Source organism: Mchenga conophoros, linkage group LG3 (genome assembly GCF_057382185.1).
Source record: "Mchenga conophoros isolate Kocher_MC1m ecotype Shallow Benthic linkage group LG3, M_conophoros_male_GT1.1, whole genome shotgun sequence".
Lineage (NCBI taxonomy): Eukaryota > Metazoa > Chordata > Actinopteri > Cichliformes > Cichlidae > Mchenga > Mchenga conophoros.
In genome coordinates this window covers 53,132,658-53,160,532 of record NC_140528.1, presented here as the reverse complement: position 1 = coordinate 53,160,532, position 27,875 = coordinate 53,132,658, and the positions used below count along the sequence as shown (strand labels likewise).

Genomic DNA, 27,875 nt, shown 5'->3' with positions numbered 1-27,875 from the left:
CTTATCTCTTCCAGAGCTAGAAGCAGAAACGCTCCTTTTTCTGCTTCCTCTCGTATCCTCGTTGACGAGCTCGTCGAGGGCCGGGTGACTTCCACTAAAGAAGGTCTTACGTTTTACTCTCGTTTCCCCGGGTAGCGAAGCAAGAGCCAGAGATGCCGCCTCTGAGAGAGGAAAGGATCCATGGTCCTCGCTATCTCCGTCGTCATCAGGTGTCTGCTCGCTGTCAATTTCTTCGTCATCACTATCGCTTTTATTCTCACCATCCGATGTCTCTATGATTAGGTTACCATCTAGCTCTTCATCACTCTCGTCACTTTTTTTACTTGACTGAGACAGTGGAGATGGTAACTCATTTTGAACAGGGTTAGGCTGGTTATCCTGATCATCCACTTGTGGATTATCCAATCCAAGCGAAACTGGGAGTGATAGTGAGGCAGCCGTCGGAGGAAGGGGAGGGGGAGGAGAGGGAGGGGGCTCTCTCACCTGGTCATTCACGGGGGGATCCATAACTTGAGAAGGATCCTCCAAGGAAGGGAAATCCATGGTGTCAGAAGGTCGAGGTTGTTGGGAAGATTTAAGTATATTCACAAAAGACTTGGGGCATTTAAAGAAAGTGTGCCCTTTCGCACCACAGAGGGAGCACTCACGTTCGTTTTGGCAAATTTTAGCCTTGTGGCCCAACTCACCACATTTCCAACATTTGACAGTGGGGCATTCTCACGCCTGGTGGTCTGGACCTTGGCAGATGAAGCACCTCGCCGATTGGCCAGGATAAATAATCCTGCCATTATAGGGGCCCAACGAGATGGAATTAGGGATAGAGATTATATGCCCAGCTTCATCTCTACGCATCCGAACTTTGTATTTTCGGACTCCATACCAGAATCCGAATTTATCCACTGGCTTGACTGGGGGTTGAAGAATCTCGCAGTGCCTTTTAAGATATAACTCGATATCTTGGTCTGGAATCCTTCCAGTCCAGAACTTAACAACAAGAGTCACTACCTCTACCTGGACAGAAGACTCCACTTGCCAGTCTTTCCATTTCGGATGCGATGCGTTGGAAAAAGAGATCTCTAAGAAGCGACGTAAGGGCGCCTCTTGGGTAAAACACAGCTCAAAATCCCGTTTATTGGGGAGAGCAATGAAAGAGTATATGTCCTGCACATTCAGCCATGATGTTTGCAATAACAGCTCTTCAGCAACATAATCACGGGTCGGGGGTCCCCGTCTCCGATGTACTTAAGTCTCACCCATAAGTTGCTGAAGTTTGAAGCAAACGGTAATGGGGCATACGGGGGCATGATTACATAAGTTGCTGAAGTTTGAAGCAAACGGTAATGGGGCATACGGGGGCATGATTACATAAGTTGCTGAAGTTTGAAGCAAACGGTAATGGGGCATACGGGGCATGATTACATAACTAATAACCAACTACACCTCCAGTCTTGCTTTTTTTTTTTTTTTAGTTTACACAACACATTTGTTAATATTTACATGTACAAAATAACACATGCAAGTACAGTAGTTTTACTTTAAATTGTTACAGGTTAAATGTGGGACAGAATGTAACAAATGCTGATTCTAATAGTCTTTTTATTTATTTTTTATTATTGTGAAACAAGTAAAAAAGCTCCTGGTTTTGATATTTTACTAAGTAAACACACTGGTCAAGCAAACGTAGGTTCACAAATGCGAGGATAAGCTCTTCACTTATTTTATATCCTTTTAAAGTGAATACTGTTAGGCTACCACATTACTCCCAATTTCAATATGGCTTTGCTTTAGGCAAACTGTCACGGCTATGCTCATTATTTTATGACATTATGCAGTGAAAAATTATTAATATATTCAACGTAAAAAAATAGAAAATTATTCAATTTTGATCACAGCTATTGGAAATTCTATCAATAACTTTAACTCTACAGTAAACATGAAGCCAACAAATGTAAAAAAAAAAAAAGAATTCCTTTTTTGTAAATGTATCCAAATTTGTGCTTAATTAGGTTAGTGGAACTTTGAATTTGAATATTAGTTGCGCAGTTAAGAAATAAACACTGACAACAGCATGAACAGTTCTGTCAAGCATATGTGCTAACAAAAAAAAAAAAAAAAAAAAAGATTTTATAATGTGAAAAGGGTCACTGAGGGGCCAGCCTTAATCAGAAACTATCCTGTTTATCCCACTGGAGAGTGACTGAGAGGGCACTGAGTGACGCAGGTGAGAGGCAGGCGTCACCCAGCCCCTAGACCGCACCTCTCTTATCTGCCTATGGAACGGAGGAGGAAGGAGTGACAAAGGCCAGGGCCTGAGCGTGATAAGGAAGGGCCTTATGTCCTGCTTCGGCCCTGGCTTGCACCGTAGCCTCCAGTGCAAGAGGCCATCCAAGGGCCAGGTGTTGACCACGACCAGAATAGCCTCCCAGATCATGTATTTCCATTTACAGGTATGACTATGAGTGACGTCAGATATATAGAGAATGCTGGTGTGCATTTACATGCGGCCGCTTTGGAGCAGTGAATGAGAGGAAGAAAGGGAGAGAGAGAGCGAGAGAGAGAGAATGAGGGTCAGGTGAAGTTCAGGGCAGATTTTTTGCCAGTAGTCTCACACTGCAGGAAAGCCAAATTGCTTCCGGATCTAGGTATCCACCCCTGCATAGCTCAGTGTTCGTTCCCTTCCCACCTCCTTGTTGTCATCCCTCTTTCCTCCCATTCATTCTTTCATCTGTACTTTGGTTTTATTCTTGCTTCTGATCTTTTCTCATTCTTTGTCTTTATTCTGGCTCTCAGGTGATCGGTCTTGTTGCGTGGCATGGCACAGGGTGACAATGTCTGTAGGGAAGCAGTCTTTGAGTAGGATACCTCTGTCTCTCTGGCAGTCCAGGTCTCCAATAAAGCCATACCAGTAGATCACAAGGCCTGGACCAAACCTGTTCCAGTAGCTCCAGAATTGTTCATTGAGATAGGTTTGATGGCTTTGATCATCTCCAAAAGAGGCTTTGCTCTCAATCCAGTGTACAATGTGTCCTTCCACAGCAACTGGAACCTCCAGGATGATATCAGGTGTTTTGTCATAGCCCATAGTTCTCAGATGGTTTTCATCCAGGAAGGAAAGGTTCTTCTCCTTCAGTTTTTCCCGGAGCAGCACTTCATGCTCATGGCCTATGGCGTGTTTGATGCAGTCTACCAGCGGTCCATAACAGCAGTCATTTATTGTGCATTGGTAGACATTACTGGCCCAAAATTTGGTCTGGAATTAAAGATGGCTCCTTCAGCATGCTGTTGAGGACTGATTTAGATTGCATTCCACCATCCTGGCCCTGAAGGAACCTGTCCAGGATGATACGAGCCATCAGCGCAGGAGACAGATCCACCTCATTGGCCAATTCAAGCAGGACAGGAGCAGTAGGCTGTGCCTTGGCTTCACTCAGATACCTTTGGTAGTAGCTTTCAATAACATCCGGCACATGGTGTCTTGAGAATGTCCTTTTGATCCATTTCTGGTACTCCAGGGAGAAGATGCTCAGAAGAGTGGACTGTGAGTGACTTGGAAACTTGTCCTTCAGTATCTTCATGCATCAGCGTGTAGGTCTCAGTTTTTCAGTCCATCGCACTCTCTCTTTATATTCTGCTCGGGACAGTCTCATCATGAGAAAGGGATCTTTACTCTTAATTCCTGCAGTCCTAGTACCGTCCCCGATAGCCTCCAGTCTTGCTTTTTTTTTTTTCCATGTGGACAGAAAACACTTTATTACAAACAGAAATCATATAAAATACACATCCTCCCATTTAAAAAAAATGGAGCAGCTTGGTGCAAACACAAACAAGATAAAACAGAATAGTCAACACCCCCCTCCCCCAGAGAACTCACACGAGTGGCTTTGAAGCCAGTGAAATGTCAGAATCGGAGAACCGCACTTTAGAAGTAGCAACAACAAATCACTCTTGTTGTGTAGGCAGAGGCAGCCATGCAGGAACGCTCCCAAATCTGAACACAGGGAGGGGAGGGAAGGGGAGTGTAGGGTAATTTCCAATAAACCAAGTTCAAAAAAGGGGAGTCTATGGCTGACGCGTGTTCCTGGTTTCCAAAAGAAATGCTTCCAGTTGCATTATGGTTTGAAGACTGTTTTATTTATTACAAACTGAGGATGTAACAATGAACTCCTTCCAAAAAAAAAGGCATGAAAATTCCAAAAAATAGCAGTTATCCAATACTAGCTGTGTACACGGTCAGAAAACCGTGAGACTCCTAACATCTCTGTCCATGCTCCTCCCCTTCCCTCTCACACAGGGTTTCATGCTACTACTGCACTTATGTAATGAATCTATGAATAATAAAACAAACATGAACTCAATCGCAAATAAAATATAAAGCAGACGTCTGGCGCTTACAGGGAGGACGGGGAGGACAATGTTTTTTGTGGTTAAACTAAGTTGACAGGCATAAGAGGAGCTACTGCAGCATGAAACATCACCGAGCCAGAGGGTAAACAAAAAGAGATTAGGAGGAAACACAGGCGCAGGCTGTTTGAATACACTTGCATCACCTGTGGGGGCAAATTTACTGCAACTCTGACCCTCAGCTCACGCTGCTTCTCACTTTTTAGCGCCGAACCAACAGGATGTTTTGGGGGACTAAGTGCTGGTGTTTCATGCCATAAATTAAAAACCAATTTATGCAGTAGGGTAAACCTCGATGAGGTGTTTCGTACTGCCGCAGCCAGAGGTTTGTAATCTGGAGCAGCAGCCAACAGGTCGGGGGATGTTCGTGTTTGGCCGAGCAGAAGTTTTGTTTTCTTCCTTGAAATAACTTCAAACTTCCTAAACCTGTTAGTTCTACATCAGCAGCTCGCAGAGGGATCAGAGCATGGATCTTCTCCAGATCAAACTGTTTACGGCGTCATAGCTTAAGCGGGATCACAGGCCAGTACTTGGGCTGCTTCAGGTCACAGTTTCTTTCAAAATTGAGTTGCATCGCTGCCTCCATGGCCATGATCTTGGCCGCATCCCCGCCGTACAGCTTCTTCATCTCGGCCGTGCGTCTTTCGCCGGGTCTCTCCAAGGGAGGGGCGACACTGCTCCGCAACGAGAAGCTGTGTAGGTCCTGATCGGCCGGCATGTAGCTGCCCTGCTGCGCCGCCTCCATCTGCTGCTGCTTCTTGAGCTCCTCCCTGTGTCGCTCAGTCCGGGCGAAGTACTGCCGGGTTGCTCACATCGCACTCAATCTCGCTTTCCGAGCTACTTGCCTCTGCATCGTCCTCGTCTTCCCTGTTGCTCTCTGCAGAGCTCCAGTCAGCATAGCGAGGCCGGTCACAGGGCCCCTCCTCCTGGTAGCAGCAGGGGCCGTAGGCAGCCTCCAAGGCCTTTCTGTAGGCGGGCCTGTGCCTCTGAGGCCACGCCATGGCCTGCCAATAGTGCTGCCAGTATCGGCTGTACACCGGGCGGGAAAACCAGGACATCACAGTGCTTATGTCCTCCATGACTGCAGACAGCTGCAACTTCTGAGATGTTCCTCTTTGTTAATGTTTCGTCATCGGTAAACCTCTGTGGAGCCAGCTAGTTTAGCATCTCATCTTACTTCCTCGGAGAAAATTTCCCAGCAGTCTTGCTTTTTTCTTTTAGTGCTACATGCTTGTGGAAGTTTGCGCCATTGTAGCGATTAAACACAAAATATTACATCAATATTTTATACTTAGAACATGCAAATGCAAAGTACCCATCCTCAATTATCCAAATCTTATTTTTATGATTACACACGAATCTTTGAAACCTTCAGCCTTTCAGTGATTTATTTTAACACGACAAACAGAATCAGAACTTCAGATGAAGACTGTTAAAGTCTAGAGTCTATTTTATTTGGAAAAAAAAAAAAAAAAAAAAAAAAAAACACCCACACAACTCCCCCTCCAACAACAACAAAAAAGCAAAGCAAGACAATCTGAAACACTTTATTTAAAACTGCACTATAACAGTGATGACTCTTTAAAGTGATGGCAAATTTAAACACTGCGCTTTAAAAGCACATTAGAAATGACCTCCACAGTGGCTGTGTCTTGCTGGAATGACCTGACCCAGAAACAACCGGTCTTAAGTTGGTTCTTTTGGAGTTGCAAGCTTTAGCGAGATATTTAAAAAAGACAAAAAAAAAAAAAAAAAAAAAAAAAAAAAAAAAAAACGCAACAGAAAATTAATATACTCAACACGGCCCCTCTTGGTGTATTATCATTTTTCCACGGTTTTTCTCCGCTATAATGGCAACTCAGGGTGATGGATGGGAAAATGACAGATTATTTTACATGAAGGCGACTCCAAAAAGATAATGTTGCGTCAAGGTTCTGACAGAAAAATCACAAGTCCAAAAATACAAGTAAGGGTTAGCCAGAACATCCTCTACATCCACAGTGGGTGCATTCAATGATCCTTCCAACTTCCAGCTTGCTCTTGGGGACTCTGCAGATGCAGTTGGTTCCAAAGTTGGTGTCTCGTGTTTGGATGCAACGCAGGCAGCACAGGTTCTCGTAGCCCTGCTTCTTCCACTTGGCAATGAGGTTCTTGTCTGCGTAGCCGTCCTTTATACAGTACTCGTATAGCTCTCTACTGATGGCTTTTCTTTTGTAGAATAGGTCATAGATGTATCGACTCCGCTGATGATGCAGCCTGAAAATGGGCCAGAGGGACTCCACCTTTCGCTTCCCCTCGTGGGGTTCAGTTTCAGCTTCTCTCATTTTCTGATCCAGCTCGTCCAAAGTGGGCTCAATGAGCTCCCAGCCCTCTGGGGAAGGCTTTCGACTCCTCTTTACTTTTGGCATTTTGTCTCTGTTTAGCTAAAAATGCAACAAAACGCTCTAAGTATTTTCCTGTTTGTCTTATGAGCCCCTCTCAGGCGCGTGTCCTCCAGATTTCTTCGTAGCATCGAGAGTAAGAGAAAATGTGGCCCGATCAGCTCAAAGCCTCGCTTATATTTCCGCAGAGCGCGGGCGGATTCGTCACGCACCAATCGCAGAGAGGCTTGCGGCAGCGCGCAAATTCAATGCACTTTTCTCCAATGAGCAGCACACACCGAGGCGGGGCGATGCTCCACGTGGAGCCCGTCACCAATCACGAGCCGGAGCGGCACCGCGTCACAGCCAGTCACACACTTTAAGAGCAGCGAGTCTCCTCTGTTCGCTACATTTTCTGCTCTTATCACAGGGAAAGGAACGTGAGAAAGAATAGGCGGTATAGGCCCGGTACCGTGGCTCTGCGCGAGATCCGCCGTTACCAGAAATCCGTTACCAGAAATCCACCGAGCTGCTGATCCGCAAGCTGCCCTTCCAGCGCCTGTTGCGCGAGATCGCTCAAGACCAGGGGCGGAGCGTGGGGGTGGCTTACTGGGCTTAAGCCCGGGTTGTTTTGTCAGAAGCCCGGGGTCTTTTGGAGTGTAATTTTTTCATAGTTAGATGCCTGGCTGACAACTGTATAAAAGAAAAAGTACACACAATATTCGAAGCACATAGTGCACACTGTGGGAATTTACGACTGTGCGTGAATCCCCCTCTGATATTGGTATGATCCGAGCTCAGGCACTAAGCGACTGAGCGAGGGGGCGGGGCAGCTGCTGCCTGTGAGTGCGCTTTTGGAGAAACGGAGCCAGCCATACTAAGGAGAGCTAAAGTTTGACCAGGTACCAAAGCAAATCATTCATACCGTACAAATAATGTAAATATGACGGTGCATCACGAAAGATTGATATCAAACTGATCACTTGACTAATATTACGTTACTTGCTCTTCAAGTGAATCAACAAAAGGCGAAATGAAAAGCCGAACAAATGCTATTTTTTTAGAGAGTCTTAGCTTACGTGTGTTTATTTCATATTTTCAGTTCTTACCCTCCCCGACTAAATCAGTTTCAGTTATGTACTGAAATATAAGAATGGACATTAGAGGCTTCTTTCAAAGAAAAAACTCAGGTAAATGTTATTTTATATATTATGCTTTGTATGTTGTTCAGTATATTTCTATGCAAAACAAGAGGGATTTCAGTACACAGCAGGATATTCACATTTGTAACCAGATATTTACATACACTTTAGGGAGAAAACATTTTTACTGTACAACATCAATTTAGAGTAAACTTTTGTTTTAAAAAAATATTGAAATATATTTTGAATTAGTTAAATGTCAGAATAAAGAGAGACAGAGCTTCTATTTATTATCACTTTCATTAAATTTAGGAGTACATATACACTAAGTTTATTGTTAATTAATAAGAAAACTCCAGACGATTCCATTCTGAGCTGAAGAAGCTTCTGACAGGTTAGTAGAGTCCATGTGAGTAAACTGGTGGCACAGCTGTGGATGCATATAAGGCAAAACACAGAGCCTGTTTCTGTGACATGGGAAAATCAAGAGATGTCAACCAAAACACCAGGAAAAGAATTGTGGAGCTCCATAAGTGTGGCTCAATTTTGAATACAATTTGGTGCCATTTACAATTAAGAAATACAGATAGTTTCTCTCTTTACTCTTAAAGTTAACAAATATGTTTTTTATATTTATCAATCTAAAAAAATAAACATTTAGTCTGATTTGATGTTACAATTAAAAAAGTGTTTGTGTTTTGATCTGAAGAGTTTGTAAATATCTGTATATTTGATGATTGTCAGCACAAAGAGAGAGAGAGAGAGAGGAACAGAGAGGGAGATGGAGAATGAGGACAGAACAGAGATGAACAAGAGCAGGTGAGACACACATGTTAGTCAAATGGTTGTTTACCAAAAGTATCACCGTATCATAGGTCCTCATGTATCTCGTACCTAGTGTTTCTTTTTAGGTTTGTTATTTTTCAAATTCTACATTTATTAAGTTTTGCAGGCTTGTTTGCACAACGAGGCTAAATAATTATATAAACTTTTCTAAATCTAAATAGTGGACTTTGGTAGAATTAAAAAAATAAGTGTAGTGCAGGTCTATGATGATTTTTAGTGCTACTATCATCTAGTTCTGATTGTGGTTCTGTCTTGGTTAAATCCTAAGTAGTCCTGATTTTGAACTGTTGTAGTCCTGTTTTAATTCCGGATCAGTTCTGGGTCTGGTTGAATTGGGGTTTAGTCCTCGTGTCTTGATACAGCCCCGACTTTGTTCTGCCTTGCTGTTTAATTAAAAAACTAGTTTAAGGTGTCCTGCATATGTGATATATATTTTTCCCTATATGAAGTCATTCTTTTTTGAACAAAGCTCAAGACAGAGCCAATTAATCTTTCAGTCATTTCTACCCCCCCCTCCCAAAAAAAAAAAAAAAAATCCCACATGCATACTACCCTTTTGGGCTAAGCCCCGGGTGTCTCAAATGTCTGGCTCCGCCTCTGCTCAAGACTTCAAGACCGACCTGCGCTTCCAGAGACATCCAGCTGGCTCGCCGCATCCGCGGAGAGAGATCTTAAGCTGCACGCTCTCCTACCAACAACGGCTATTTTCAGCGCCACCTCACTCACACCAAGAGCACCAAGTATTTTCCTGTTTGTCTTACTTTTTTTTTAAAAAAATCTTTATTTAAAGTAAACAAATTTACATATAAAATGTACATACACATACAATTACATATACAAAACCATGAACACATACAAAAAGGGAGAAACAAGGAGGAAAGTTTAGCATCTGAGTCCACACAACGCTCACAAAATTTACAATTTCAATACATTCCGGGGGAAAACTTTCCCAAGTTTCAGGTCCACTGTTCGTCTTCTCCGCAGGTCTGTAATTATATGTTTACTCACCACATCACTACTTATCATCTTTTGTTCAAGTACTCCTTTGGCACGGGTTTTCCAAATATGTGTGTTTATTACACACATTACTAACCAAAAAGAGTCTCCTTTTGTCTTCACACATTTTTTTCTTTAAACAAACCATATTTAACTGCTTTAATATTAACATCCACATCATAGCCAATCTCTGTCATCTTCTGTCTTATCTCAGTTGTCCTATAACAATCCAATAGAAGATGTTCTAGGGTCTCATCTTCATCACAGCCTGTCATAGGACATTTCATGGTGGTAACGAAACAACTCCATTGTACCACCGCTCTCACAGGGAGGCGCCCGAGCGAGATGAGCCACACCACGTCTCTCATGCTTTCGGATAATAGTTGGTCTTGTATATTTTTAACTATTAAAGGATTTTCATCTTCATTTGCATACTTATATTGAATTAAACCTTCATTTTTGATTCCATTAATTTTTTTTATAAATATTTTTTGTATTATCTTGGAGAATATTTAAACTATAATGTTCCCATTGACTTAATAAATCACCAAACATAAGTCTGTGGTATGGAACGCCCGCTCTGGCCCTGCCTCTTTTCTTTTGCCACAATTCTTCTTTCCCTCGAACCCACGGGGCACCCCGAGAAATTGCACTTTGAGTAATTTTAATAAAAGGAATTCGCAAGACAATCTCTAAGTCTGGGGCTCCCAAACCCCCGTGTTTCCTACTCTTGTACATACATTTTCTCTTAGTCACTTCTCGATTGGATCCCCAGATAAATGTAATGCACATCTTACTTATTTTCATTACAGTTGTTCTCGGAGGAGGAAAAATTGCGGCAAGGAACAGGAGTTTTGAAATTATGTGTGTTTTTACAATATTAATACGTGTTTTATAATTTGTATCTTTGTTCTCCCATTTCATAATTTCCATTTTTATTTCATTTTCTTTCTTATTCCAATTTAGTAAACTAGAGTCAGTATTATCAATCCATATACACAAAATTTCAATCTCCCTACAAAGAGAGATCATCATGTTAGGTTGTCTGGTCTGATGTCCAAGCCACACCCCTTCAGTTTTGTCTTGGTTAAGCTTGGCACCTAATGCCTGTTCGTAGTGGTGTAATATCTCCATAACTGAAGACAGTTCGTTTTGGTTTCTGATTATCACCGTCATGTCATCTGCATACGCCAAAGCTGCGATTTTATGGGATTTGTCAAGGACGTATCCCTTGATTCGTTTATCATCATTTATCCTTTTCAATAAGGGATTAATTGCAAGGACATATAACGCAGCACTCAAAGGACATCCTTGTTTAACCCCACACTCAGCACTAAAAGGGGATGAGAGCTTTCCATTTACCTTAACTCGCACTAGGGACTTTTTATAACTCAATTGAATAATGGAAATAAATTGGTCTGGGAAATTATAAGCTTTCATAACTTTCCATAAATAGGAGTGGGAAACAGAATCAAAAGCTCTCCTTTGATCTAATCCTAAAATGCAGAGTTCTGAATCCTTTCCATTATAAATAATTTCTCTTAACATACTTAAGTTATCCCACATCAATCGTCCCTTAATTGCGCATGTTTGTTCCTTTTCAATGATAATATCTAATACACCCTCTAGTCTGGACATAATTATTTTAGCAAAAATCTTATAATCTACATTCATTATTGTCCGTTGCCTATAATTGTTAATGTCTTCTCTATCACCTTTCTTATATAATAAACACATAACTCCCTCATAAAACGATTTACCCATTGTTTCTCTTTCTATTCCTTCATTGAAATACTGAGTTAATAATTCAGACAGTTCTTTACCCATAAGTTTGTAAAATTCAGAGGGGAGTCCATCCAGACCAGGTGTTTTATCGGTACTAAGTTGGTTAATTACTGACTCCACTTCCTCTCTTTTAATTTTTCCAATCAAAGTTTCATAAATGACAGGATCTAATGGTTCAACCTCACTCAAAAAATTGTTAATAGCGTCGCTGTTTGTAGCTATGGATGAAAACATTTCCGAACAATAGTCTCTAATTACTTGTCTTTTTCCCTCTTCTTTAAAAAACTGACTTTCCATGTTTATCTTTAATTGAGACGATAAAATCATTTCGACTTTTCTTTTGATTATTAAGAATCATATAATCGCTGTTCCCGTGAAAGTCAGTACGTCGCAACATATTAAATAAAGCTTCTCTATTGACTCGATCAATGTCCTCTTTAAGAGACATCATTTGATTTTCCTCCTCCTCTTCCCTCTCCTTCTTATTTCTTAAATATATATATCTACTCACATCTTCATTATATTTTACATTCTTTGCATGGTTTAATTCTCTCGCTTTAAATTTAAAAAATTGACACATACGTCGTTTAAGAAGCTCCCAAAGTTCCGAGAAAGAGGTAGTAAAAATCTTAAGATGTAATATTTTCCTAATTTCAGATTTAACTTCGGACACAAGCAACTCGTCTGCTAACAAGGATGTATTCAATTTCCAATAGTTCAAAAATTCACGGGGGCAACACGAAACTGTTGCCATAACCACCATCAGAAAAGTCTGTTAAAAGAGTGTCATATTTCAGACCTTGAACATTATGTGATATGTAGAATCTATCAATCCTTGTTTTAGTTAAATGACATTGTAATAGGAGCGATAATAAATGCTGTTACTGTAACCTGTATGCTTGTATTTATTTCCATGACATAGGATAGAACACAGCAATTTAGTAATATAGTATATAAAGAATATAAAAAATATTACTACAGAGAAATAAAAATGAAATATTATTACGCACAAGTGTGTTATTATTAAACTAAGTTAAATATTGTTACACATTTAAATATTTTTACACATTTCGTTGTTAATTTTGACACCAAATTGAGAGGAATTAACACTAAAAAGTTAACACTGGCCATAGAGTAAATTTTACTCTAATTTTGAGTGGGAACAAATGTTATCTGAAACAGAAATAAAATCAAGTCTTTTTTTTGTTTTTTTGTTTTTTTTTACTGTGTACGGTCACTTGACCACATCATCATAGCCCCTCTAGGAGTTCAGAGTTAAGAGGTCAAGAGTTAATGTTTCCATTTTAACACCTCCAGATTTGACAGAGAAACACTCATTTTTAACACTCGATTTTAACTACTATCATTTTACGCCTCAGAGTTACATTAAAAGAATGTGACTCTGCTTAGAGTAAAATTAACTCTACTTTTGCAAGGAGACTATTAACACCAAAAAATTTAACACTTTTGAATTTGCTGTGTATTAATGTAGGGTTTTTATCTTACAATAGCACCTTGAGACAACTGTTGTAATTTGGAGCAATATAAATAAAATTGATTTGAAATTTGCATTTCTAATTTGTTTAATTACAAACAGAGGAAATCATGCCTTTACTCTGACAGCTAACACATTTTCTGTAGGTAGATTACAGATGATTCTGCATAGGTATGACATGTATTCTTGCAACTGTAAATTTTATTGTTAATAAAGCACCTGAAAAATACCATCACACATAATATTGCCACAATGGAAATATAATGTCTGTGTGGTTTTTAGTTCGGCCCAGTGTGAGAATTAAGTCCAAGACTCCGCTTTCTGGTCAACATCCTGCTATGTTGGTCTGCAGCGTCTACAACTTCTTTCCCAGGAAGATCAAAGTAAGCTGGCTCAGAGATGGACAAAAGGTCACCTCTGATGTCACTTCCACTCAAGAGATGCCAAATGGCGATTGGTACTACCAGACCCATTCCCAACTGGAGTACACACCCAGGTGAGTCCACATCGGAACCAGATTCAGATCCAGGTCCACTTCTGTGAGTGGTCTGTGAGTTAGTAATGTTTGTGTTGAAAGGTCTGGAGAGAACATCTCCTGTGTGGTGGAGCATGCCAGCCTGAAGGAACCTCTGATCACTGACTGGGGTAAATACCTGTCTGTCTGTCTGTCTGTCTGTCTGTAAACAGAAATATGCAACTGACTGCTCACCTGTCTGTTGTCCTGTTACCCTCTGTCTGTTCACCCCCTCAGATAAATCAACACCTGACTCAAGCATGCTGATTGCTATTGGAGCCTCTATACTGACCCTGGGTCTGATCTTACTTCTGGCTGGATTTTTTCTCTACTGGTGGAAGGCCCGAGGTTAGACTAGGACTCACATTCACAGACCAGTTGACATTACTTTATATCAGCCTTTTTATTTGACTATTTGTGTTCTATATTCACTTTCAGCTAGTGAATTTAGTTTCTCAGAAGTTCAGACATTTTAAGTCCATGTTCAGACCAGAGTCTAATTTCACTGCTGCAGTCAGATGTGATAGATCCCAGCTATCCCTGTATAAGAGGTCAGGATTGGCTCTCCATCTAAAGGGCCTGAGTCTGAGCTTTAATTACATTTGTTAATTCTAATATTGCATTTGAAGCTAATTACGATTACCACAATCACATGTGTATTTTTCTGAACTCTATACTTTATCTGCTGTCCTCTGATTAGATATTAGTCTCTTATTTAGACAGCCTCAGATGCTTCAGGCCTCAGGCATCTCCTTCTCAGAGTTGAGGGATTTCACACCAGTTCAGACCAGTTTTTCAGAGCAGACATTGTCCATGCTTTTACACTGGGGACTTCACTGAAATCATTCTTGTTGATGTTTGATCGAGACCAGTTGTCCTGATGTGGATAATGAGTTTCTTATTGGCTCTGTGTGTCTTTTTCCAGATCATACTCTGTTTTCCAATGAATAAGGCAGGATCCTGATCCTAATCCTGGTTCTTTCTCATTGAATAAGAATCCGCTGCTTCATGTGCTTTTCAGCAGACTCGTGATCTCTGGAATGGGCGACTCTAAACATGATCCATGACTAAACACATGTATAGATTTTTAATGGATGCCTTCAAACCACAATAAATATAAAATTTCACCTGTGTGTTTATTTACATGCATCAACACGTCGATGTCACGTTACACCAGTTTAAATACTGACCATGAAACCACTGTCCTGCAGCACGAAAAGGTGTTTCTCTAGATCACTTTTTTGTTAATTTCTTGATGAACAAGTAACTGTGTCAGAAATATTTTTTTCTTTTGTTTGTTTGTTTTTGTTTTACTGAGAAATTAAAGTGTTTGAGTAAGGTAAACCAGCCCAGGTTAGAAGTCTTGTTATTCTGTTATTTAAAAAAATTATCTATATTTTTAATATTCATGATTCTTGTTTATTTTGGTTATTTACATCACTGCTGATCCTCAAATCTAACATGAAAGAGCTGACCTAATGGTAGACCACCGCTGATAAATAAACCAGCCATTTGAACTTATACTCCCACCCAACAATATTACCTTTAACTGCAGTTCCCAGTCAAAATTGTAATTTATATCTTTTCTCATTCTGTTTGTGTAAACAAAAACAAAATTCAATGATTTGTATTCAGGCAGCAAAAGGCTAGAAAAGTCAGTGGTACTAAAGAAAATCAGCTGGAGGAACATTTAGAGGTTAATTGGCAGTAAGTCAGTAACATGACTGACCTACTGAGTATAAACTGTGTATAAAAAGAGGACTTTGGAGAGAGTTTCTCAGAATTAAAGACTTTAAAGAATTTTATGGAATGCCAGGACTGACATAATGAATTAATTAAATGCACCATTAAATAAACAATTTAAATGTATAATTAATTAATGAAATGAATATTTATGACACATTTAATTAATTGATTATTGACACATTTAATTAATGATTTAATTACTTAATTATTTAATTCAAAGACCGCTAAGAACAGAAGCTTGTGAAATGGGACGGTCTAGCCTCCGTCGCGCTGCTCAGGTTGCCTAGCAACCATGATACTAACAGCTGGAAACGTGTCATACAGCTTTGTTTGACAGAAATGAAGGAGAACATCTTTTGTTCATTTGTTTGTTTGTTTCTACATGAGCTTTGATCATTCTCTGTAAGATTAAGGTCAGCTATTGAATATTTTAAAGTAAAGGCTTTAAAACCAAGTTAGTACAAACAACACTAATGTCACATAACTTTGCCGACATGTGACCAACAGTAATGTTTTAATGTTCTTCGTTATTAAACATTTGCACATAAATAAGTGACATAATATTCAGTACTTACTTAAAGTTTACTCTTCGGGCGCCCCTCATCCGCCGTTTTATTTTTCGGCAAAATTATCCACACTCACCGCCGCGCTATGCATTCTGGGATATGTTGGGCCACGAAGTCTACACTGCCACGTCCTTAAAATTCAGGGAAATGAAGGACGCATTTGAGGGCCGCATTTCGAGCAGCCTTCGAATTGGGACAGCCTTCGTCTGTTAGGGTCCCTGGGTCGTTGACCCAGTGTTTTGTGTTTTTGGTTCTTTGATTTTGTTATTTCATTATATTCTAGCTTTGGTTTATGGGTTTTAGGATTATTCTTAGGTTAGGTTCTCTGGGTGGGGTTTGGTTGGAGTTTTAGTGTTCTGGTTTTCTGTCTGTGTTCCATAGTTGCTGTCTCCCCTGTCTGCTGTATCCCCATGTCCAGTCAGTGTCTGTGTCTGCCCTGGTCCCACGTCTCTGTTCCCTTTGTTATAGTGCCTGCCTGTGAGTCTGTGTTATGTTTCCGGTTTTACTTTGAAAGTCCATGTCTGATGTTAATGTGTCTGGTTTTGCTTCCCCTTGTCACGTTAGGCCTGATTTGCCCCAGCTGTGTTTCCCTCCTGTTACCCATTCCCTGATTGCTCCCTCTGTGTATTTAAGCCCTGTGTGTCTTTGTGTCTGTGTTGTGATCTACTCTCATTTATGCGGTATGGTCCGTCTGCCTGGTCATGTAAATGTATTTGGATTTTTGTTTTGTTTTGCCATCCAGCAATAAAAGCTGAGTTTTGAGTTACTTTCCTTGAGTTTATGTGACCAAGTGGTCGGCGGGGTTATGCACAAAATAAATAAACTTAACAACGCCACCTAGGGGAATTACACCCCCAGGAAATATATTTAAGAAAAATAAATAAAAGGAATAAAAGAAGACCGCACAGGTTCAAGGATGCACACTGAGGCAGGTTGGCTTCCAATATTAAAACAGTTTTATTTATAGGAATAAATAAAATATTATAAATAATATTTTATAAATAAAATATTAAAAGTCAAGATGTAGCGTCATTATTGACAGTGTCCTACAGTAAAAATAAACAATCGTGGAACTTGGACTTACCAGCAGCCGTGGAACCAAAAGAAAATCACACCAAAAGAATCACTGCAGACCACCCAGTGCTGTACAAAAGAAAGTGTGAAAACGACCCACCACCTGAGGTCCCAGGGCCACTGGCTCGTCCTCCTTCACTGAAATAAAACACAGAAAAGTATGTTAAAAGAATAAAAGGACACTGAGCGTCAGGCTCGCTACAAATCATAAAAAGACTAAAACACACGTTAATAACTTTAATAAAAGAAATCTCACACACACACACACACACACACACACACACACAGGAAAGGCTTATTCCCCACGGGTCAAACTACCACTCGTGCTGGTAATAATTATTCTCAGGCGTAGGCCGGTCTGGCTCCCCACCGGCTGAGACCGGCCACCCAGGCGATTTAGAGTCCCAGCACGACACTCGGGCAGAGAATCACTTCAGCCCGATCACAGAAGTGTGGGTACGAGCAACAGTCCAGGGTAAAATAGAACACCAGGCGAACCCAAAAAAAAGGTAAGCCTACTTAATAAAAACAAGATAAGACAAAACAAGACAAGACAGCAGACTCCACCAAGGAGGAGTTCACAACAGCAACTGAGAAGGCAGTCCACTCTTCCAATTTAGGTTGGACAATTTACCATGGAGAGGTGAGTACAGCAGTGAACCCTGAAACAGATAAGTGTAACCTTAAACTCCTATAGCTATGAATGCTAATAAAAGTAGTTCTAACAGCTTACCCCAGGACCGGAGGCACTATACTCTCATTGGTGGAGATACCACGAACACCTCTCTCCGCAATGGCAGAATTAAACAGACTGCTGCGCTGTAGCTGTCGTATAATCGGCTCTTGCTGATCAATCCGTCGCAGTACGCCAGCATTTACTGCTGTATCGTACCAGAAGCTCGGGAGGAAAAATCCAACAAGACATCGGCTTAGCTTTATACAGGCTAGCGCCACCCTGCAATCAATGTGCAGGTGGGTTCCCAATTAACCCGATCACCTGATACAAGGAGCGAGTGCAGTGGAAAGAGAGCGAGGGTGGTAGAGCGAGCGAGAGAGAGAGAGAATGAGAGAAGAAAAACAACGGAAGGCGAGTAGCCCATCTGGCTACATCTACCCCCCTTTTTTGTATTGGCGCCCCGACAATAACTCAAGGAACCTAACACCATGGCCTGAATATGGCAAGCTGAGCATTAGCAACTGACGCAGATTCAACAGGACGTGGCAAGTGATAAACATTTGAGTGATGACCAGCTGTTGAACGTGCTGTTCTCCGCAAATGTGGCCCACTCACCTCAGACTGTTCAACAGAGCCTGAGGAAGAACCTGGGGGAGCAGAGGTCGAGGGTGCTACAATCACACTGGGAGTAGACCTGAGCTCCACCGATGGAACTCTAGAGGCATCGGGAAGTGACACCACAGGTGCGACAGGGTGTGAGGGTACCTCAGGGACAAGGAGCCACAACTCGTCGTCACTCAGAGAGGTCTGCTCTGAGTCAGCGGGTACAGGTGGGGGTGGAACCGGTGGACCAGGTGTAGGTGGCCCTAGGCTGACCTGTGCCTTTAACATGTCACGATGGACATGTCGAACCTTCTCCAAGTCTCCCACGGGGGCAATGGTATAAACAGCCCCGTTCTCTTGGGGTGCCCTCAACACCTGATAGACCACAGAGCTCCAAAGGTCCTGGATCTTGTGCCGGCCCCGGGTGCTATGATCTCGAAGATACACCAGCTGACCGACCTTTAAAGGAACAGGGTGGACTCTCTGGTCATGCCGTTCCTTACGGCGGTCAGCGGCCAGCGACAACCGTGCCCGAGCTCCCTCAAAAGCCACCATTAACCTGGCTTGGTGCTCGGCCACCCAGTCCTGTACCTCTCCAGGCACTGGGTCCTGAACGCGGCCTAGAAGGAAATCAATAGGCAGCCTAGGATCCCTGCCAAACATCAAGAGAAACGGTGACTCTCCGGTGCCCTGATGTGGCGTGCTATTATAGCAAAAGAGCACATGCGGTAAGCATGCAGCCCAGTCGCGTTTCTGAGATGATGGCAGAGTCCGGAGGAGGTTATGGAGGGTTCGGTTAAACCGTTCGCACTGCCCATTACCCGCTGGGTGGTAAGGGGTTGTACGGGACTTGGCTACCCGATACAATTCGCATAACTGTTGCATCACCAAACTCTCAAAATTTCTACCCTGGTCAGAGTGGAGGCGGCTTGGAACGCCAAACTTAAAAAACCACTCTGTTAACAGGGCCTGGGCCACAGTAGAGGCCCGCTGGTCCCGAGTAGGGACTGCAACAGTGTATTTGCTAAAAACGTCAGTCATAACCAAAACGTTTTCAACTCCACTACGGGAAGGTTCCAACACCGTGAAGTCTATGGCCAGGATTTCATTTGGCCTAGACGCCAACAGGTGACCCATATAACTATGAGGCCCCAACCCTGAGTCCTTTGCGACCTGACAGCGTTCACAACGCTGAACCCATTGCTTGATGTCAGAGGACATCCCGGGCCAATAGCAACGCTGCCTGACCAGTTCAGTGGTGCGCTCAATACCTTGGTGCCCATGGTCCTGGTGCAGCTGCCTCAAGGTCTCAGGCTTCAGAGCCTCTGGGAGAACAAGTTGGAGGGCTTCCTCACCTCCACCTGGACGCAAAATACGGCGATAAAGGATGCCATCCTTCTCCACCAGACGATCCCACTGACGCAGCAGAACCATGACTGGTTTGGGGAGCTGATTCCTTTCCTCCGAAGAGGGCAGGGTGTGCCTCCTCCAGTGTACCAAGAAATCCTTGAGGAGGGGGTCAGCCTCCTGCAAAGCACGAATATCCTCCAGGGAGTGAGATGGAAAGGCCCCAATCTCCAACTGAGTAACGGAGGGCAAAACGGCTGGACACTGAGCCTGCCGAAGTGAAGTCGGGACACAAGTCCCAGGCAACACACCCTCGGCCAAGCTGGAGCTCGTCTCATACTGTCGAGAGAGAGCATCAGCATTCCTGTTACTGCGGCCTGAGCGATACTTGATCTCAAAATCGAATGCCGCCAGCTGGGAGGCCCACCTCTGCTCGGTGGCACCCAGCTTAGCTGAAGAGAGGTAACTGAGTGGATTGTTATCGGTGTAAACCACACACTTCTGCCCCAGCAGGTACTCCCGGAACTTCTCGGCCATGGCCCACTTGAGTGCAAGAAACTCCAGCTTCATGGAGCTGTAATTGTCCATATTGCGCTCATGTGGCCGAAGACCTCGACTAGCATAAGCCACTGGCCTAACGACACCTTCTACATCTTGGGAGAGAACTGCACCTAAACCACTGTGGCTGGCGTCAATCTCCAAGATAAATGGGCGCGTAAAGTCAGCATATGCTAGCACAGGTGCAGACACAAGCTTTGCTTTCAGGGCCTCAAAGCTCTCCTCACACTGAGGGGTCCACATAGCACTCAAACTCTGTCCCGAGCCCTTCTTTGTCTTTGTGCCAGCCGATTTAGCCACCACTTGATGCAGGGGAGCCGCCAATGCGGCAAACCCCTCCACAAAGCGCCGGTAATAGCTGGCGAAACCCAAAAAGGATCGCAACTCTGACACGGAACGAGGACACTGCCATTTGGCTACTGCGTCAACCTTGGCTGGATCGGTCGAGACACCCTCACAGGAGATTACATGGCCCAAGTAGTTAACCTTCTGCTGGAAAAAGGCACACTTTTCTAACTTAGCCTTGAGCCCCTGTTGCTGCAGCCTTGCCATCACCATCTCTAGCCGTTGCAGGTGCTGAGAGACAGACGAGGAGAACACAATGATGTCGTCTAGGTACAGCAGTAATGACTGGCACTGCTGATCCCCGAACATCCTCTGCATTAGGCGCTGAAAGGTACCAGGAGCATTGCACAGCCCGAATGGCATACGATTCCACTCGAACAGGCCAAACGGCGTGCAAAAAGCGGTCTTGGGCTTATCCTGCTCAGAAACTGGCACCTGGTTGTACCCGCTGGCCAGGTCGATGGTAGAAAACCAGCGTGCGCCAGCTAGGGCATCCAGACTTTCCTCGATGCGAGGTAAGGGGAAGGCGTCCTTCCTTGTTTTGCTATTCAGCAAACGATAGTCAACGCACAGCCGAAGGCTTCCATCCTTCTTGCGGACCAACACGATGGGAGAGGCATAAGGGCTGCTACTTTCCCTAATTACCTGGGCCTCCAATAGCTGGTTGATATGAGCCCTGACAGCCTCATAATCAGAAGGAGGAATTCGCCTGTACCTCTGCCGGACAGGTGCGTCATCGAGTAGCGGTATGTCGTGCGAAATGAGGTTTGTGCAGCCCAAGTCTCCCTCATAAGTGGAGAAAACAGAGCGGTACTTCCGCAAAAGTAACCGTACCTCGTGTTGCTCTGACTCAGCGAGAGCAGACAGGTCAATCGTATCCACCATCTCTTGAGCAGGGCTGCTGGTTGTATGGGAGGAAACGGTAACGGGAAAAGAGTGTTCCTCGCTAACACCGGCAGGGAGGCTAACAACAGTAGCTTTGCTTATCACTCCCAAACGGATCCGCGGGTGGAGAACAGCTTCCGCTGTCCCTACATTGGTGACTGGGATGTAGGCAACGCCCTTATCCACCTGAACCAAACATGGAGAGGCCAGCAACCCAACTGGCAACCCGGACTCCGAAGGTTCAAAAAGCACAGCCTGACCTGACAACTGCTGAGAACAAGTAGCGGCCACCAGCTGCATAACACCACCAGGTATCCGCACGGCCCGCGGGCCCTGTACCTTAACGGTACCGACAGGGTCCTCTGGGGCTTGGGCTGCAGACTGGTGACACTGATGTAAGGCCTCCAAAACTGGTCTCGGTGCCTGTGACACAGAAGGAGAATTAAACAAGGAGCCACCGAAAGCCCCAAACAGTTCTTGATAACAGCGGCGGATTACGTTCATTCCTAAGATGCCAGGGACAGAGGGCGTAGCCCCAGGAGGGTCCTTCACTATAAGGATTCCACAAGAGGGCATTTCCTTGCCACACAGGAGTACACTGAGCTCCAAATAGCCAATGTAAGGGATGGCAAGCCCATTGGCAGCCCGAAGCTGTAGCCAATGACATGACTGAAGGCGTTCTTGTCCCCAAGGGGCAAAATGTGCCAAAAAGAAACTTTCTGTGATGGTGGAAACCATGGACCCAGTATCCACCAAACAAGGGACAGTTACCCCACTAATAAGCACATCCATCTTTGGACACGATGAAATTAGCCTGCCAATCCTATCTTTCTGTGAGCCAGTGAACTCCCCACCTGAACTGTGACTCTGCAGCACAGATGGCGTTAGTTTTCCAACTGGGTAGCGGGAAGATGATTGCCAACTGCGGCGTAAGGAGGGCCTGAATCAGAACCTGCTCTAGGGCGGCGTGAAGCCCGCTCCCCAGTGCACTCCCTAGCAAAGTGTCCTGGCTGCTGACACCGGCGACAAATCACCGAGCCAGCCCGTGAAGGCCGAACACTTCTTCGGGGGTTCTGTAAAGAAGCCACTGTCTCAGTGAGCTGATTTAACTGCTCTTGTTGGCGCTTTAGGAGTTCCTTTAGCTCACGCCACTCTGACTCGGGTGTACCAACAGGAGCGAACCTAGGGCTAGTGTGCACTCCACACTGAAAACCATATGCCGATGGTTGAGAATAGCCACGGTCGCGAACACCGCCTGAAAACCCTTCTCTTTCCCATCTAATTGCTTCCCCGCGCACCTCTAACAAGGTGGCAGTGGGCACACGGCGAACGTATTGTTTAAGCTCTCTGCGGAGACCACTATCAACAACATGTTCTACAAATTGGTCTCGGAGCAGCACCTCTGCGTTACGCATACCATCAGGTGCACTTTGTTTTACTTGCGCCATCAGAGCCATTAGCGCTAAGGAAAACTCCTGCAAAGTCTCTTCCTCCCGTTGTCTCCTCGAAAAGAAAGCCTGCTGCAGAGTGACATAGGACTGCGCATTGCCATACAGTTCCTTTAAAATGGTCAACACCCGAGCAGGATCCCCTCGCTCTAAATTAGGGCGAAATTTGATCTCCTCCCTTGCTTCTCCCTCTAAATGGTCAAAAATAAAGAAAGCTTGATCAGCAACAGACAGGTGCCGGGCCCGCATGCATGCTTGAACCTCTTCGACCCATTCAGCTATATTGATGCCTGTTCTACCATTGAACATGGGACATTTACGGTCCCTAGGCACCACCACCAGACGCTCTGTAACGGCGGCCTGGCTACCAACATTTGGTATGCAACCAGCTGGTACGAAAGAGGACGACGCGGCCCCGCCACCAGACTCGAGCACAGCGCCCCCATCCCGGCGCAATTGCTCATTATCTGCCCTTAACTGCGCTACCAAGTCTCTAAGTTGCTGCAATTCTTCCTCCATAATAAATTTTGACCCCAAAAAAAGAGAAAATTAAATCAGCAAGGTGCTAAAATCCTATTACTCTTCCTTCTACCTGGATACTGCTGTCTTGTCTATAATCACACTCTAAAACAAATAGAGCCTTCAAACAGGTGAACTAGACTCGTTGCAAAAAAATAAAACAATTTACAAAACCAAACATCTACCTCAAACGTGCATCCTGTCGACAACGCCAAGTATGTGACCAAGTGGTCGGCGGGGTTATGCACAAAATAAATAAACTTAACAACGCCACCTAGGGGAATTACACCCCCAGGAAATATATTTAAGAAAAATAAATAAAAGGAATAAAAGAAGACCGCACAGGTTCAAGGATGCACACTGAGGCAGGTTGGCTTCCAATATTAAAACAGTTTTATTTATAGGAATAAATAAAATATTATAAATAATATTTTATAAATAAAATATTAAAAGTCAAGATGTAGCGTCATTATTGACAGTGTCCTACAGTAAAAATAAACAATCGTGGAACTTGGACTTACCAGCAGCCGTGGAACCAAAAGAAAATCACACCAAAAGAATCACTGCAGACCACCCAGTGCTGTACAAAAGAAAGTGTGAAAACGACCCACCACCTGAGGTCCCAGGGCCACTGGCTCGTCCTCCTTCACTGAAATAAAACACAGAAAAGTATGTTAAAAGAATAAAAGGACACTGAGCGTCAGGCTCGCTACAAATCATAAAAAGACTAAAACACACGTTAATAACTTTAATAAAAGAAATCTCACACACACACACACACACACACACACACACACAGGAAAGGCTTATTCCCCACGGGTCAAACTACCACTCGTGCTGGTAATAATTATTCTCAGGCGTAGGCCGGTCTGGCTCCCCACCGGCTGAGACCGGCCACCCAGGCGATTTAGAGTCCCAGCACGACACTCGGGCAGAGAATCACTTCAGCCCGATCACAGAAGTGTGGGTACGAGCAACAGTCCAGGGTAAAATAGAACACCAGGCGAACCCAAAAAAAAGGTAAGCCTACTTAATAAAAACAAGATAAGACAAAACAAGACAAGACAGCAGACTCCACCAAGGAGGAGTTCACAACAGCAACTGAGAAGGCAGTCCACTCTTCCAATTTAGGTTGGACAATTTACCATGGAGAGGTGAGTACAGCAGTGAACCCTGAAACAGATAAGTGTAACCTTAAACTCCTATAGCTATGAATGCTAATAAAAGTAGTTCTAACAGCTTACCCCAGGACCGGAGGCACTATACTCTCATTGGTGGAGATACCACGAACACCTCTCTCCGCAATGGCAGAATTAAACAGACTGCTGCGCTGTAGCTGTCGTATAATCGGCTCTTGCTGATCAATCCGTCGCAGTACGCCAGCATTTACTGCTGTATCGTACCAGAAGCTCGGGAGGAAAAATCCAACAAGACATCGGCTTAGCTTTATACAGGCTAGCGCCACCCTGCAATCAATGTGCAGGTGGGTTCCCAATTAACCCGATCACCTGATACAAGGAGCGAGTGCAGTGGAAAGAGAGCGAGGGTGGTAGAGCGAGCGAGAGAGAGAGAGAATGAGAGAAGAAAAACAACGGAAGGCGAGTAGCCCATCTGGCTACATTTACTTCGCTGTTTTATTTACAACTGAGCAAATCGGTTTGGCTGAGATTAAAGTTAGGTTTCAGAACTGCATAGTTTTACTGAAGTTTAATGGTTCACTGGCGCATGTGTTAGACTGAACCATTCGCTGAGCGGCTGGATCGATGCAGGTCAGACAACAATTTTACATATATGATATTAAAAGAGGACACAACCACTGTACGTGCTGGCCTCGTAGCAAATGTGTACGTAGACTGAGTCTGTTTGTTTTATATCTAATCTTCGCTCTCAAACGTTTAAACAGCAGAGAGTCTGCAGCGGAAGGAACACAAACTCAAATTGTCGGAGCAGGTTTGATCACTATTTCCGTGTATTAATTTGGGGATTTATTGTATAAATGTTGTTCTAATCTGCTGCTCAATCACTTATGCTGATGAAAATGCAGATAACCAGTGTTGGGACTAACGCGTTATTAAGTAACGCGTTACAGTAACTACGTTATTATTGTGGTAACGAGCACGGTAACTAGTTATTATGCCAAAATCAGGAACGCGTTAGTCGTTACTGGGATTTAGATAGACTCGTTACTTCGTGTGGTGGCTATCGCGGAGATTCCACAGATTCAGTAACATTAGCAAGTGGTGGAGGCCAGCAGGTGGATGAAGGAAAGGGGACGCAGAAGGAAAAGAGACCCGAGGCGGCCGCCGGTCCAAGTGTGAACTGAACTTCAGGTAAGAAGTTATGACCTGCAGTCTCTCTGGGTCAGATATGAACCAAGTTTAGGTGGAGTTTATTTTCGTTATTCTAACTTTTTCCGTACTGCGTGCTAGCTAGCATGACGGAGTTTCTATACAGCTGGGTGGGTGCTATGAAGTTAATGATGTTGAACTTTATTTTGTTCATAAGTTATTAGAGTTGCCAGCCGTCCCGTCTGGTATTCAGAGAAAATATTACGCGTTTCTTATTGAGGTGAAAAGGAACAGTTTGTCCCGTAATTCAGCTACAATGAAAAAGGCACAAAGCTGGAGTTATTCTGTGTCTTTGCTGCACAGCTGCCTCTTCTTCTCTCATTCTCCCCCCTCCCTCTCCCGTTTCTACTTCAATCATGAAAACTGATCAATGATCAGCTGATTGGCTCTCTTGTTTGTTTATCGCTCACTTTGCGCCGAAAGAGGAAACCAGCCGATGTCGCGCTAAACAACAGCAGCACGTTTAAGCTTGATCAGCTGTTGTTAGAATTTATTTAATATAAATTTCTAGTATCAGCTGATGTTTGCTGGAGCCACAGCTGCAAAAAAGCTGCTGGTCATGATATGGTTTGGATATCTGGTGAGAGGGAAACATGAAGATGAAACCAGGAGATGTCCTTACTGGATCATCAGAGCTGAACAGGTGATGGAGAAACAGGTTTACCTTTTAGGTGACATGAATGAGTTGAAGGGAAGTTAGGAACTGTTTCTGAGAGACAAATAACCCCAGGATCCTTTTCTAAGTAGCTGACAGCTGGTAACTGTGCAGGGGCAGATCTAGCAAAGTGTTGCCAGGGGTCCATGTAGGGCATTAACAGGGAGAGGTGGGCACAAAGAAATACTTTTCTTTCTTATTCTCATTTAAAATGTCTAGCTTTTAAAAAATAATTATCTGAATCTTACAACAAACGATTGATTGATGCATATATACCATCAGAACAGTGTACATCACTGTCACAACAGCGTTTGTTTTCATTCAAAGGCTTTATGATTTTTCCTATAATGGTGGGCCGGTCTCTAGTCAAAATGCCCGGGACGATTTATTTGTCCCAGTCCAGCCCTGTATGCAGCTCATCTGCAGTCTGGTGTTACCTACATCTTATTCAGAAGGCAGAATTTCCGAGTTCTGAGTACAATCAAAAGCACCACGACTGCAGTTTTTGTGTTGGATGTAAAAGGCGCACATGACGCTGTGACGTAGGCTAGAATCATGGCAGCAGTCAATGACGGTCCAGGCGTGGGATTTCTCTCGTGGAAATATGCACATTATCTTTTCCTTTCTATTGGTAGGTGCCACAGTGCTCTTGTGGCAAGTAAGCAAGCTAGAAGACTGGCAAAGTTATGGAAGCAACACATTAACAAGAGAATTCTGAGTAAAACCAAAGTTACTTTCCCTAGTAACTAGTTACTTTGAAAGTAATGAGTAACTTGAAGTAACTGAGTTACTTTGGAGAGAAGTAACTACTAATGTAACTATCAATCAATCAATCAAAGCTTTATTCGTCACATGCAGGTTGCCCTGCAGTGAAATAGGACCCCCCCCCCCGACCTTACACATATAGCACAAACATTACATGGGGATACAGGTCAGAGATTGGTAGAATCAGAAAAAAACATTGAAATGTACACTACACTGGGGAAAGTACAAGAGGAAAAAAAGAGACCCCTGCTCATGCTATGCTTCCATGGTAGGACAGCATGAGAACAGGAAACAAAAAAAAAAAAAAAAAAAAAAAAAAAAAACTCCTCTGCACAAGAAGCACATAAATGTCCACAGCACAACATTGTGAAGACATGACAAGCCACAGGGGTGGGTGGGGGTTGAGGAGTAATCCGAAGCGAACACAGCAGCCGCCCCGCACAGCGCTACCATTCCAGCGTGGCACACAGACCCGCCGTGCTGCCCCTTCAGGAAACAAGCATCGAAGGCGTTTGGAAGGGAGGGGGGATGAGTGTGTGCTTATCAGTGTAAGTGTATGTGTGTGCGTGTCCAGAGTTCAGCGGAGACAGTGTCCTTCGCTCTATCAGGCTAAGTAAACAGTCTGCCAGCCAACCCAGGTGGCCTTCATGGGACGGGAAGAATAGTCATCACACAGTCGTTATCAGGGAGTTGTTTTGGTGGGCTCCAGCCTTGGGCCTGAGCAGCTGGCGCCGTGGTGTCCAAATGTTGAATATTGTTAATTTCTGTTTTGTGAGCAGCTCGAATTTTAGCACTCTGAGA

General features: G+C 43.7%; 1 protein-coding gene, 1 long non-coding RNA gene and 3 pseudogenes across 2 annotated transcripts; 1 reads left to right on the top strand and 4 right to left on the bottom strand.

The window, feature by feature from the left end:
* Positions 1-2,248: 2,248 nt before the first annotated feature.
* On the bottom strand, positions 2,249-3,650 carry LOC146579467 (CDAN1-interacting nuclease 1 pseudogene; annotated as a pseudogene).
* A 1,250-nt stretch (positions 3,651-4,900) lies between these two features.
* LOC146579466 (gem-associated protein 8 pseudogene) lies at positions 4,901-5,658 on the bottom strand (annotated as a pseudogene).
* A 113-nt stretch (positions 5,659-5,771) lies between these two features.
* LOC146579465 (protein BUD31 homolog pseudogene) lies at positions 5,772-6,934 on the bottom strand (annotated as a pseudogene).
* Positions 6,935-13,288: 6,354 nt separating this feature from the next.
* Positions 13,289-14,526, top strand: LOC146579464 (class II histocompatibility antigen, M beta 1 chain-like). The gene is made up of 4 exons (XM_085267957.1): positions 13,289-13,521; positions 13,603-13,670; positions 13,777-13,887; positions 14,465-14,526. The coding sequence occupies exons 1-4, from the start codon at positions 13,289-13,291 to the stop codon at positions 14,488-14,490; spliced, it is 438 nt and encodes a 145-aa protein (XP_085124083.1). The 3' UTR covers positions 14,491-14,526.
* A 2,129-nt stretch (positions 14,527-16,655) lies between these two features.
* Positions 16,656-24,711, bottom strand: LOC146579463 (uncharacterized). The gene is made up of 3 exons (XR_014891606.1): positions 24,551-24,711; positions 23,828-23,955; positions 16,656-17,063 (listed from the first exon to the last, which is right to left on the bottom strand). It is a non-coding gene; the product is annotated as an uncharacterized LOC146579463 (long non-coding RNA).
* Positions 24,712-27,875: the final 3,164 nt, after the last annotated feature.

Excerpts from the sequence above, each read along its gene's own strand:
- LOC146579464 (XM_085267957.1), top strand. The coding sequence starts at position 13,289 with ATGTCTGTGTGGTTTTTAGTTCGGCCCAGTGTGAGAATTAAGTCCAAG. Across the intron at positions 13,522-13,602 it reads CAACTGGAGTACACACCCAG|GTCTGGAGAGAACATCTCCT; the intron begins GTGAGTCCACAT and ends TTGTGTTGAAAG. Across the intron at positions 13,671-13,776 it reads ACCTCTGATCACTGACTGGG|ATAAATCAACACCTGACTCA; the intron begins GTAAATACCTGT and ends TCACCCCCTCAG.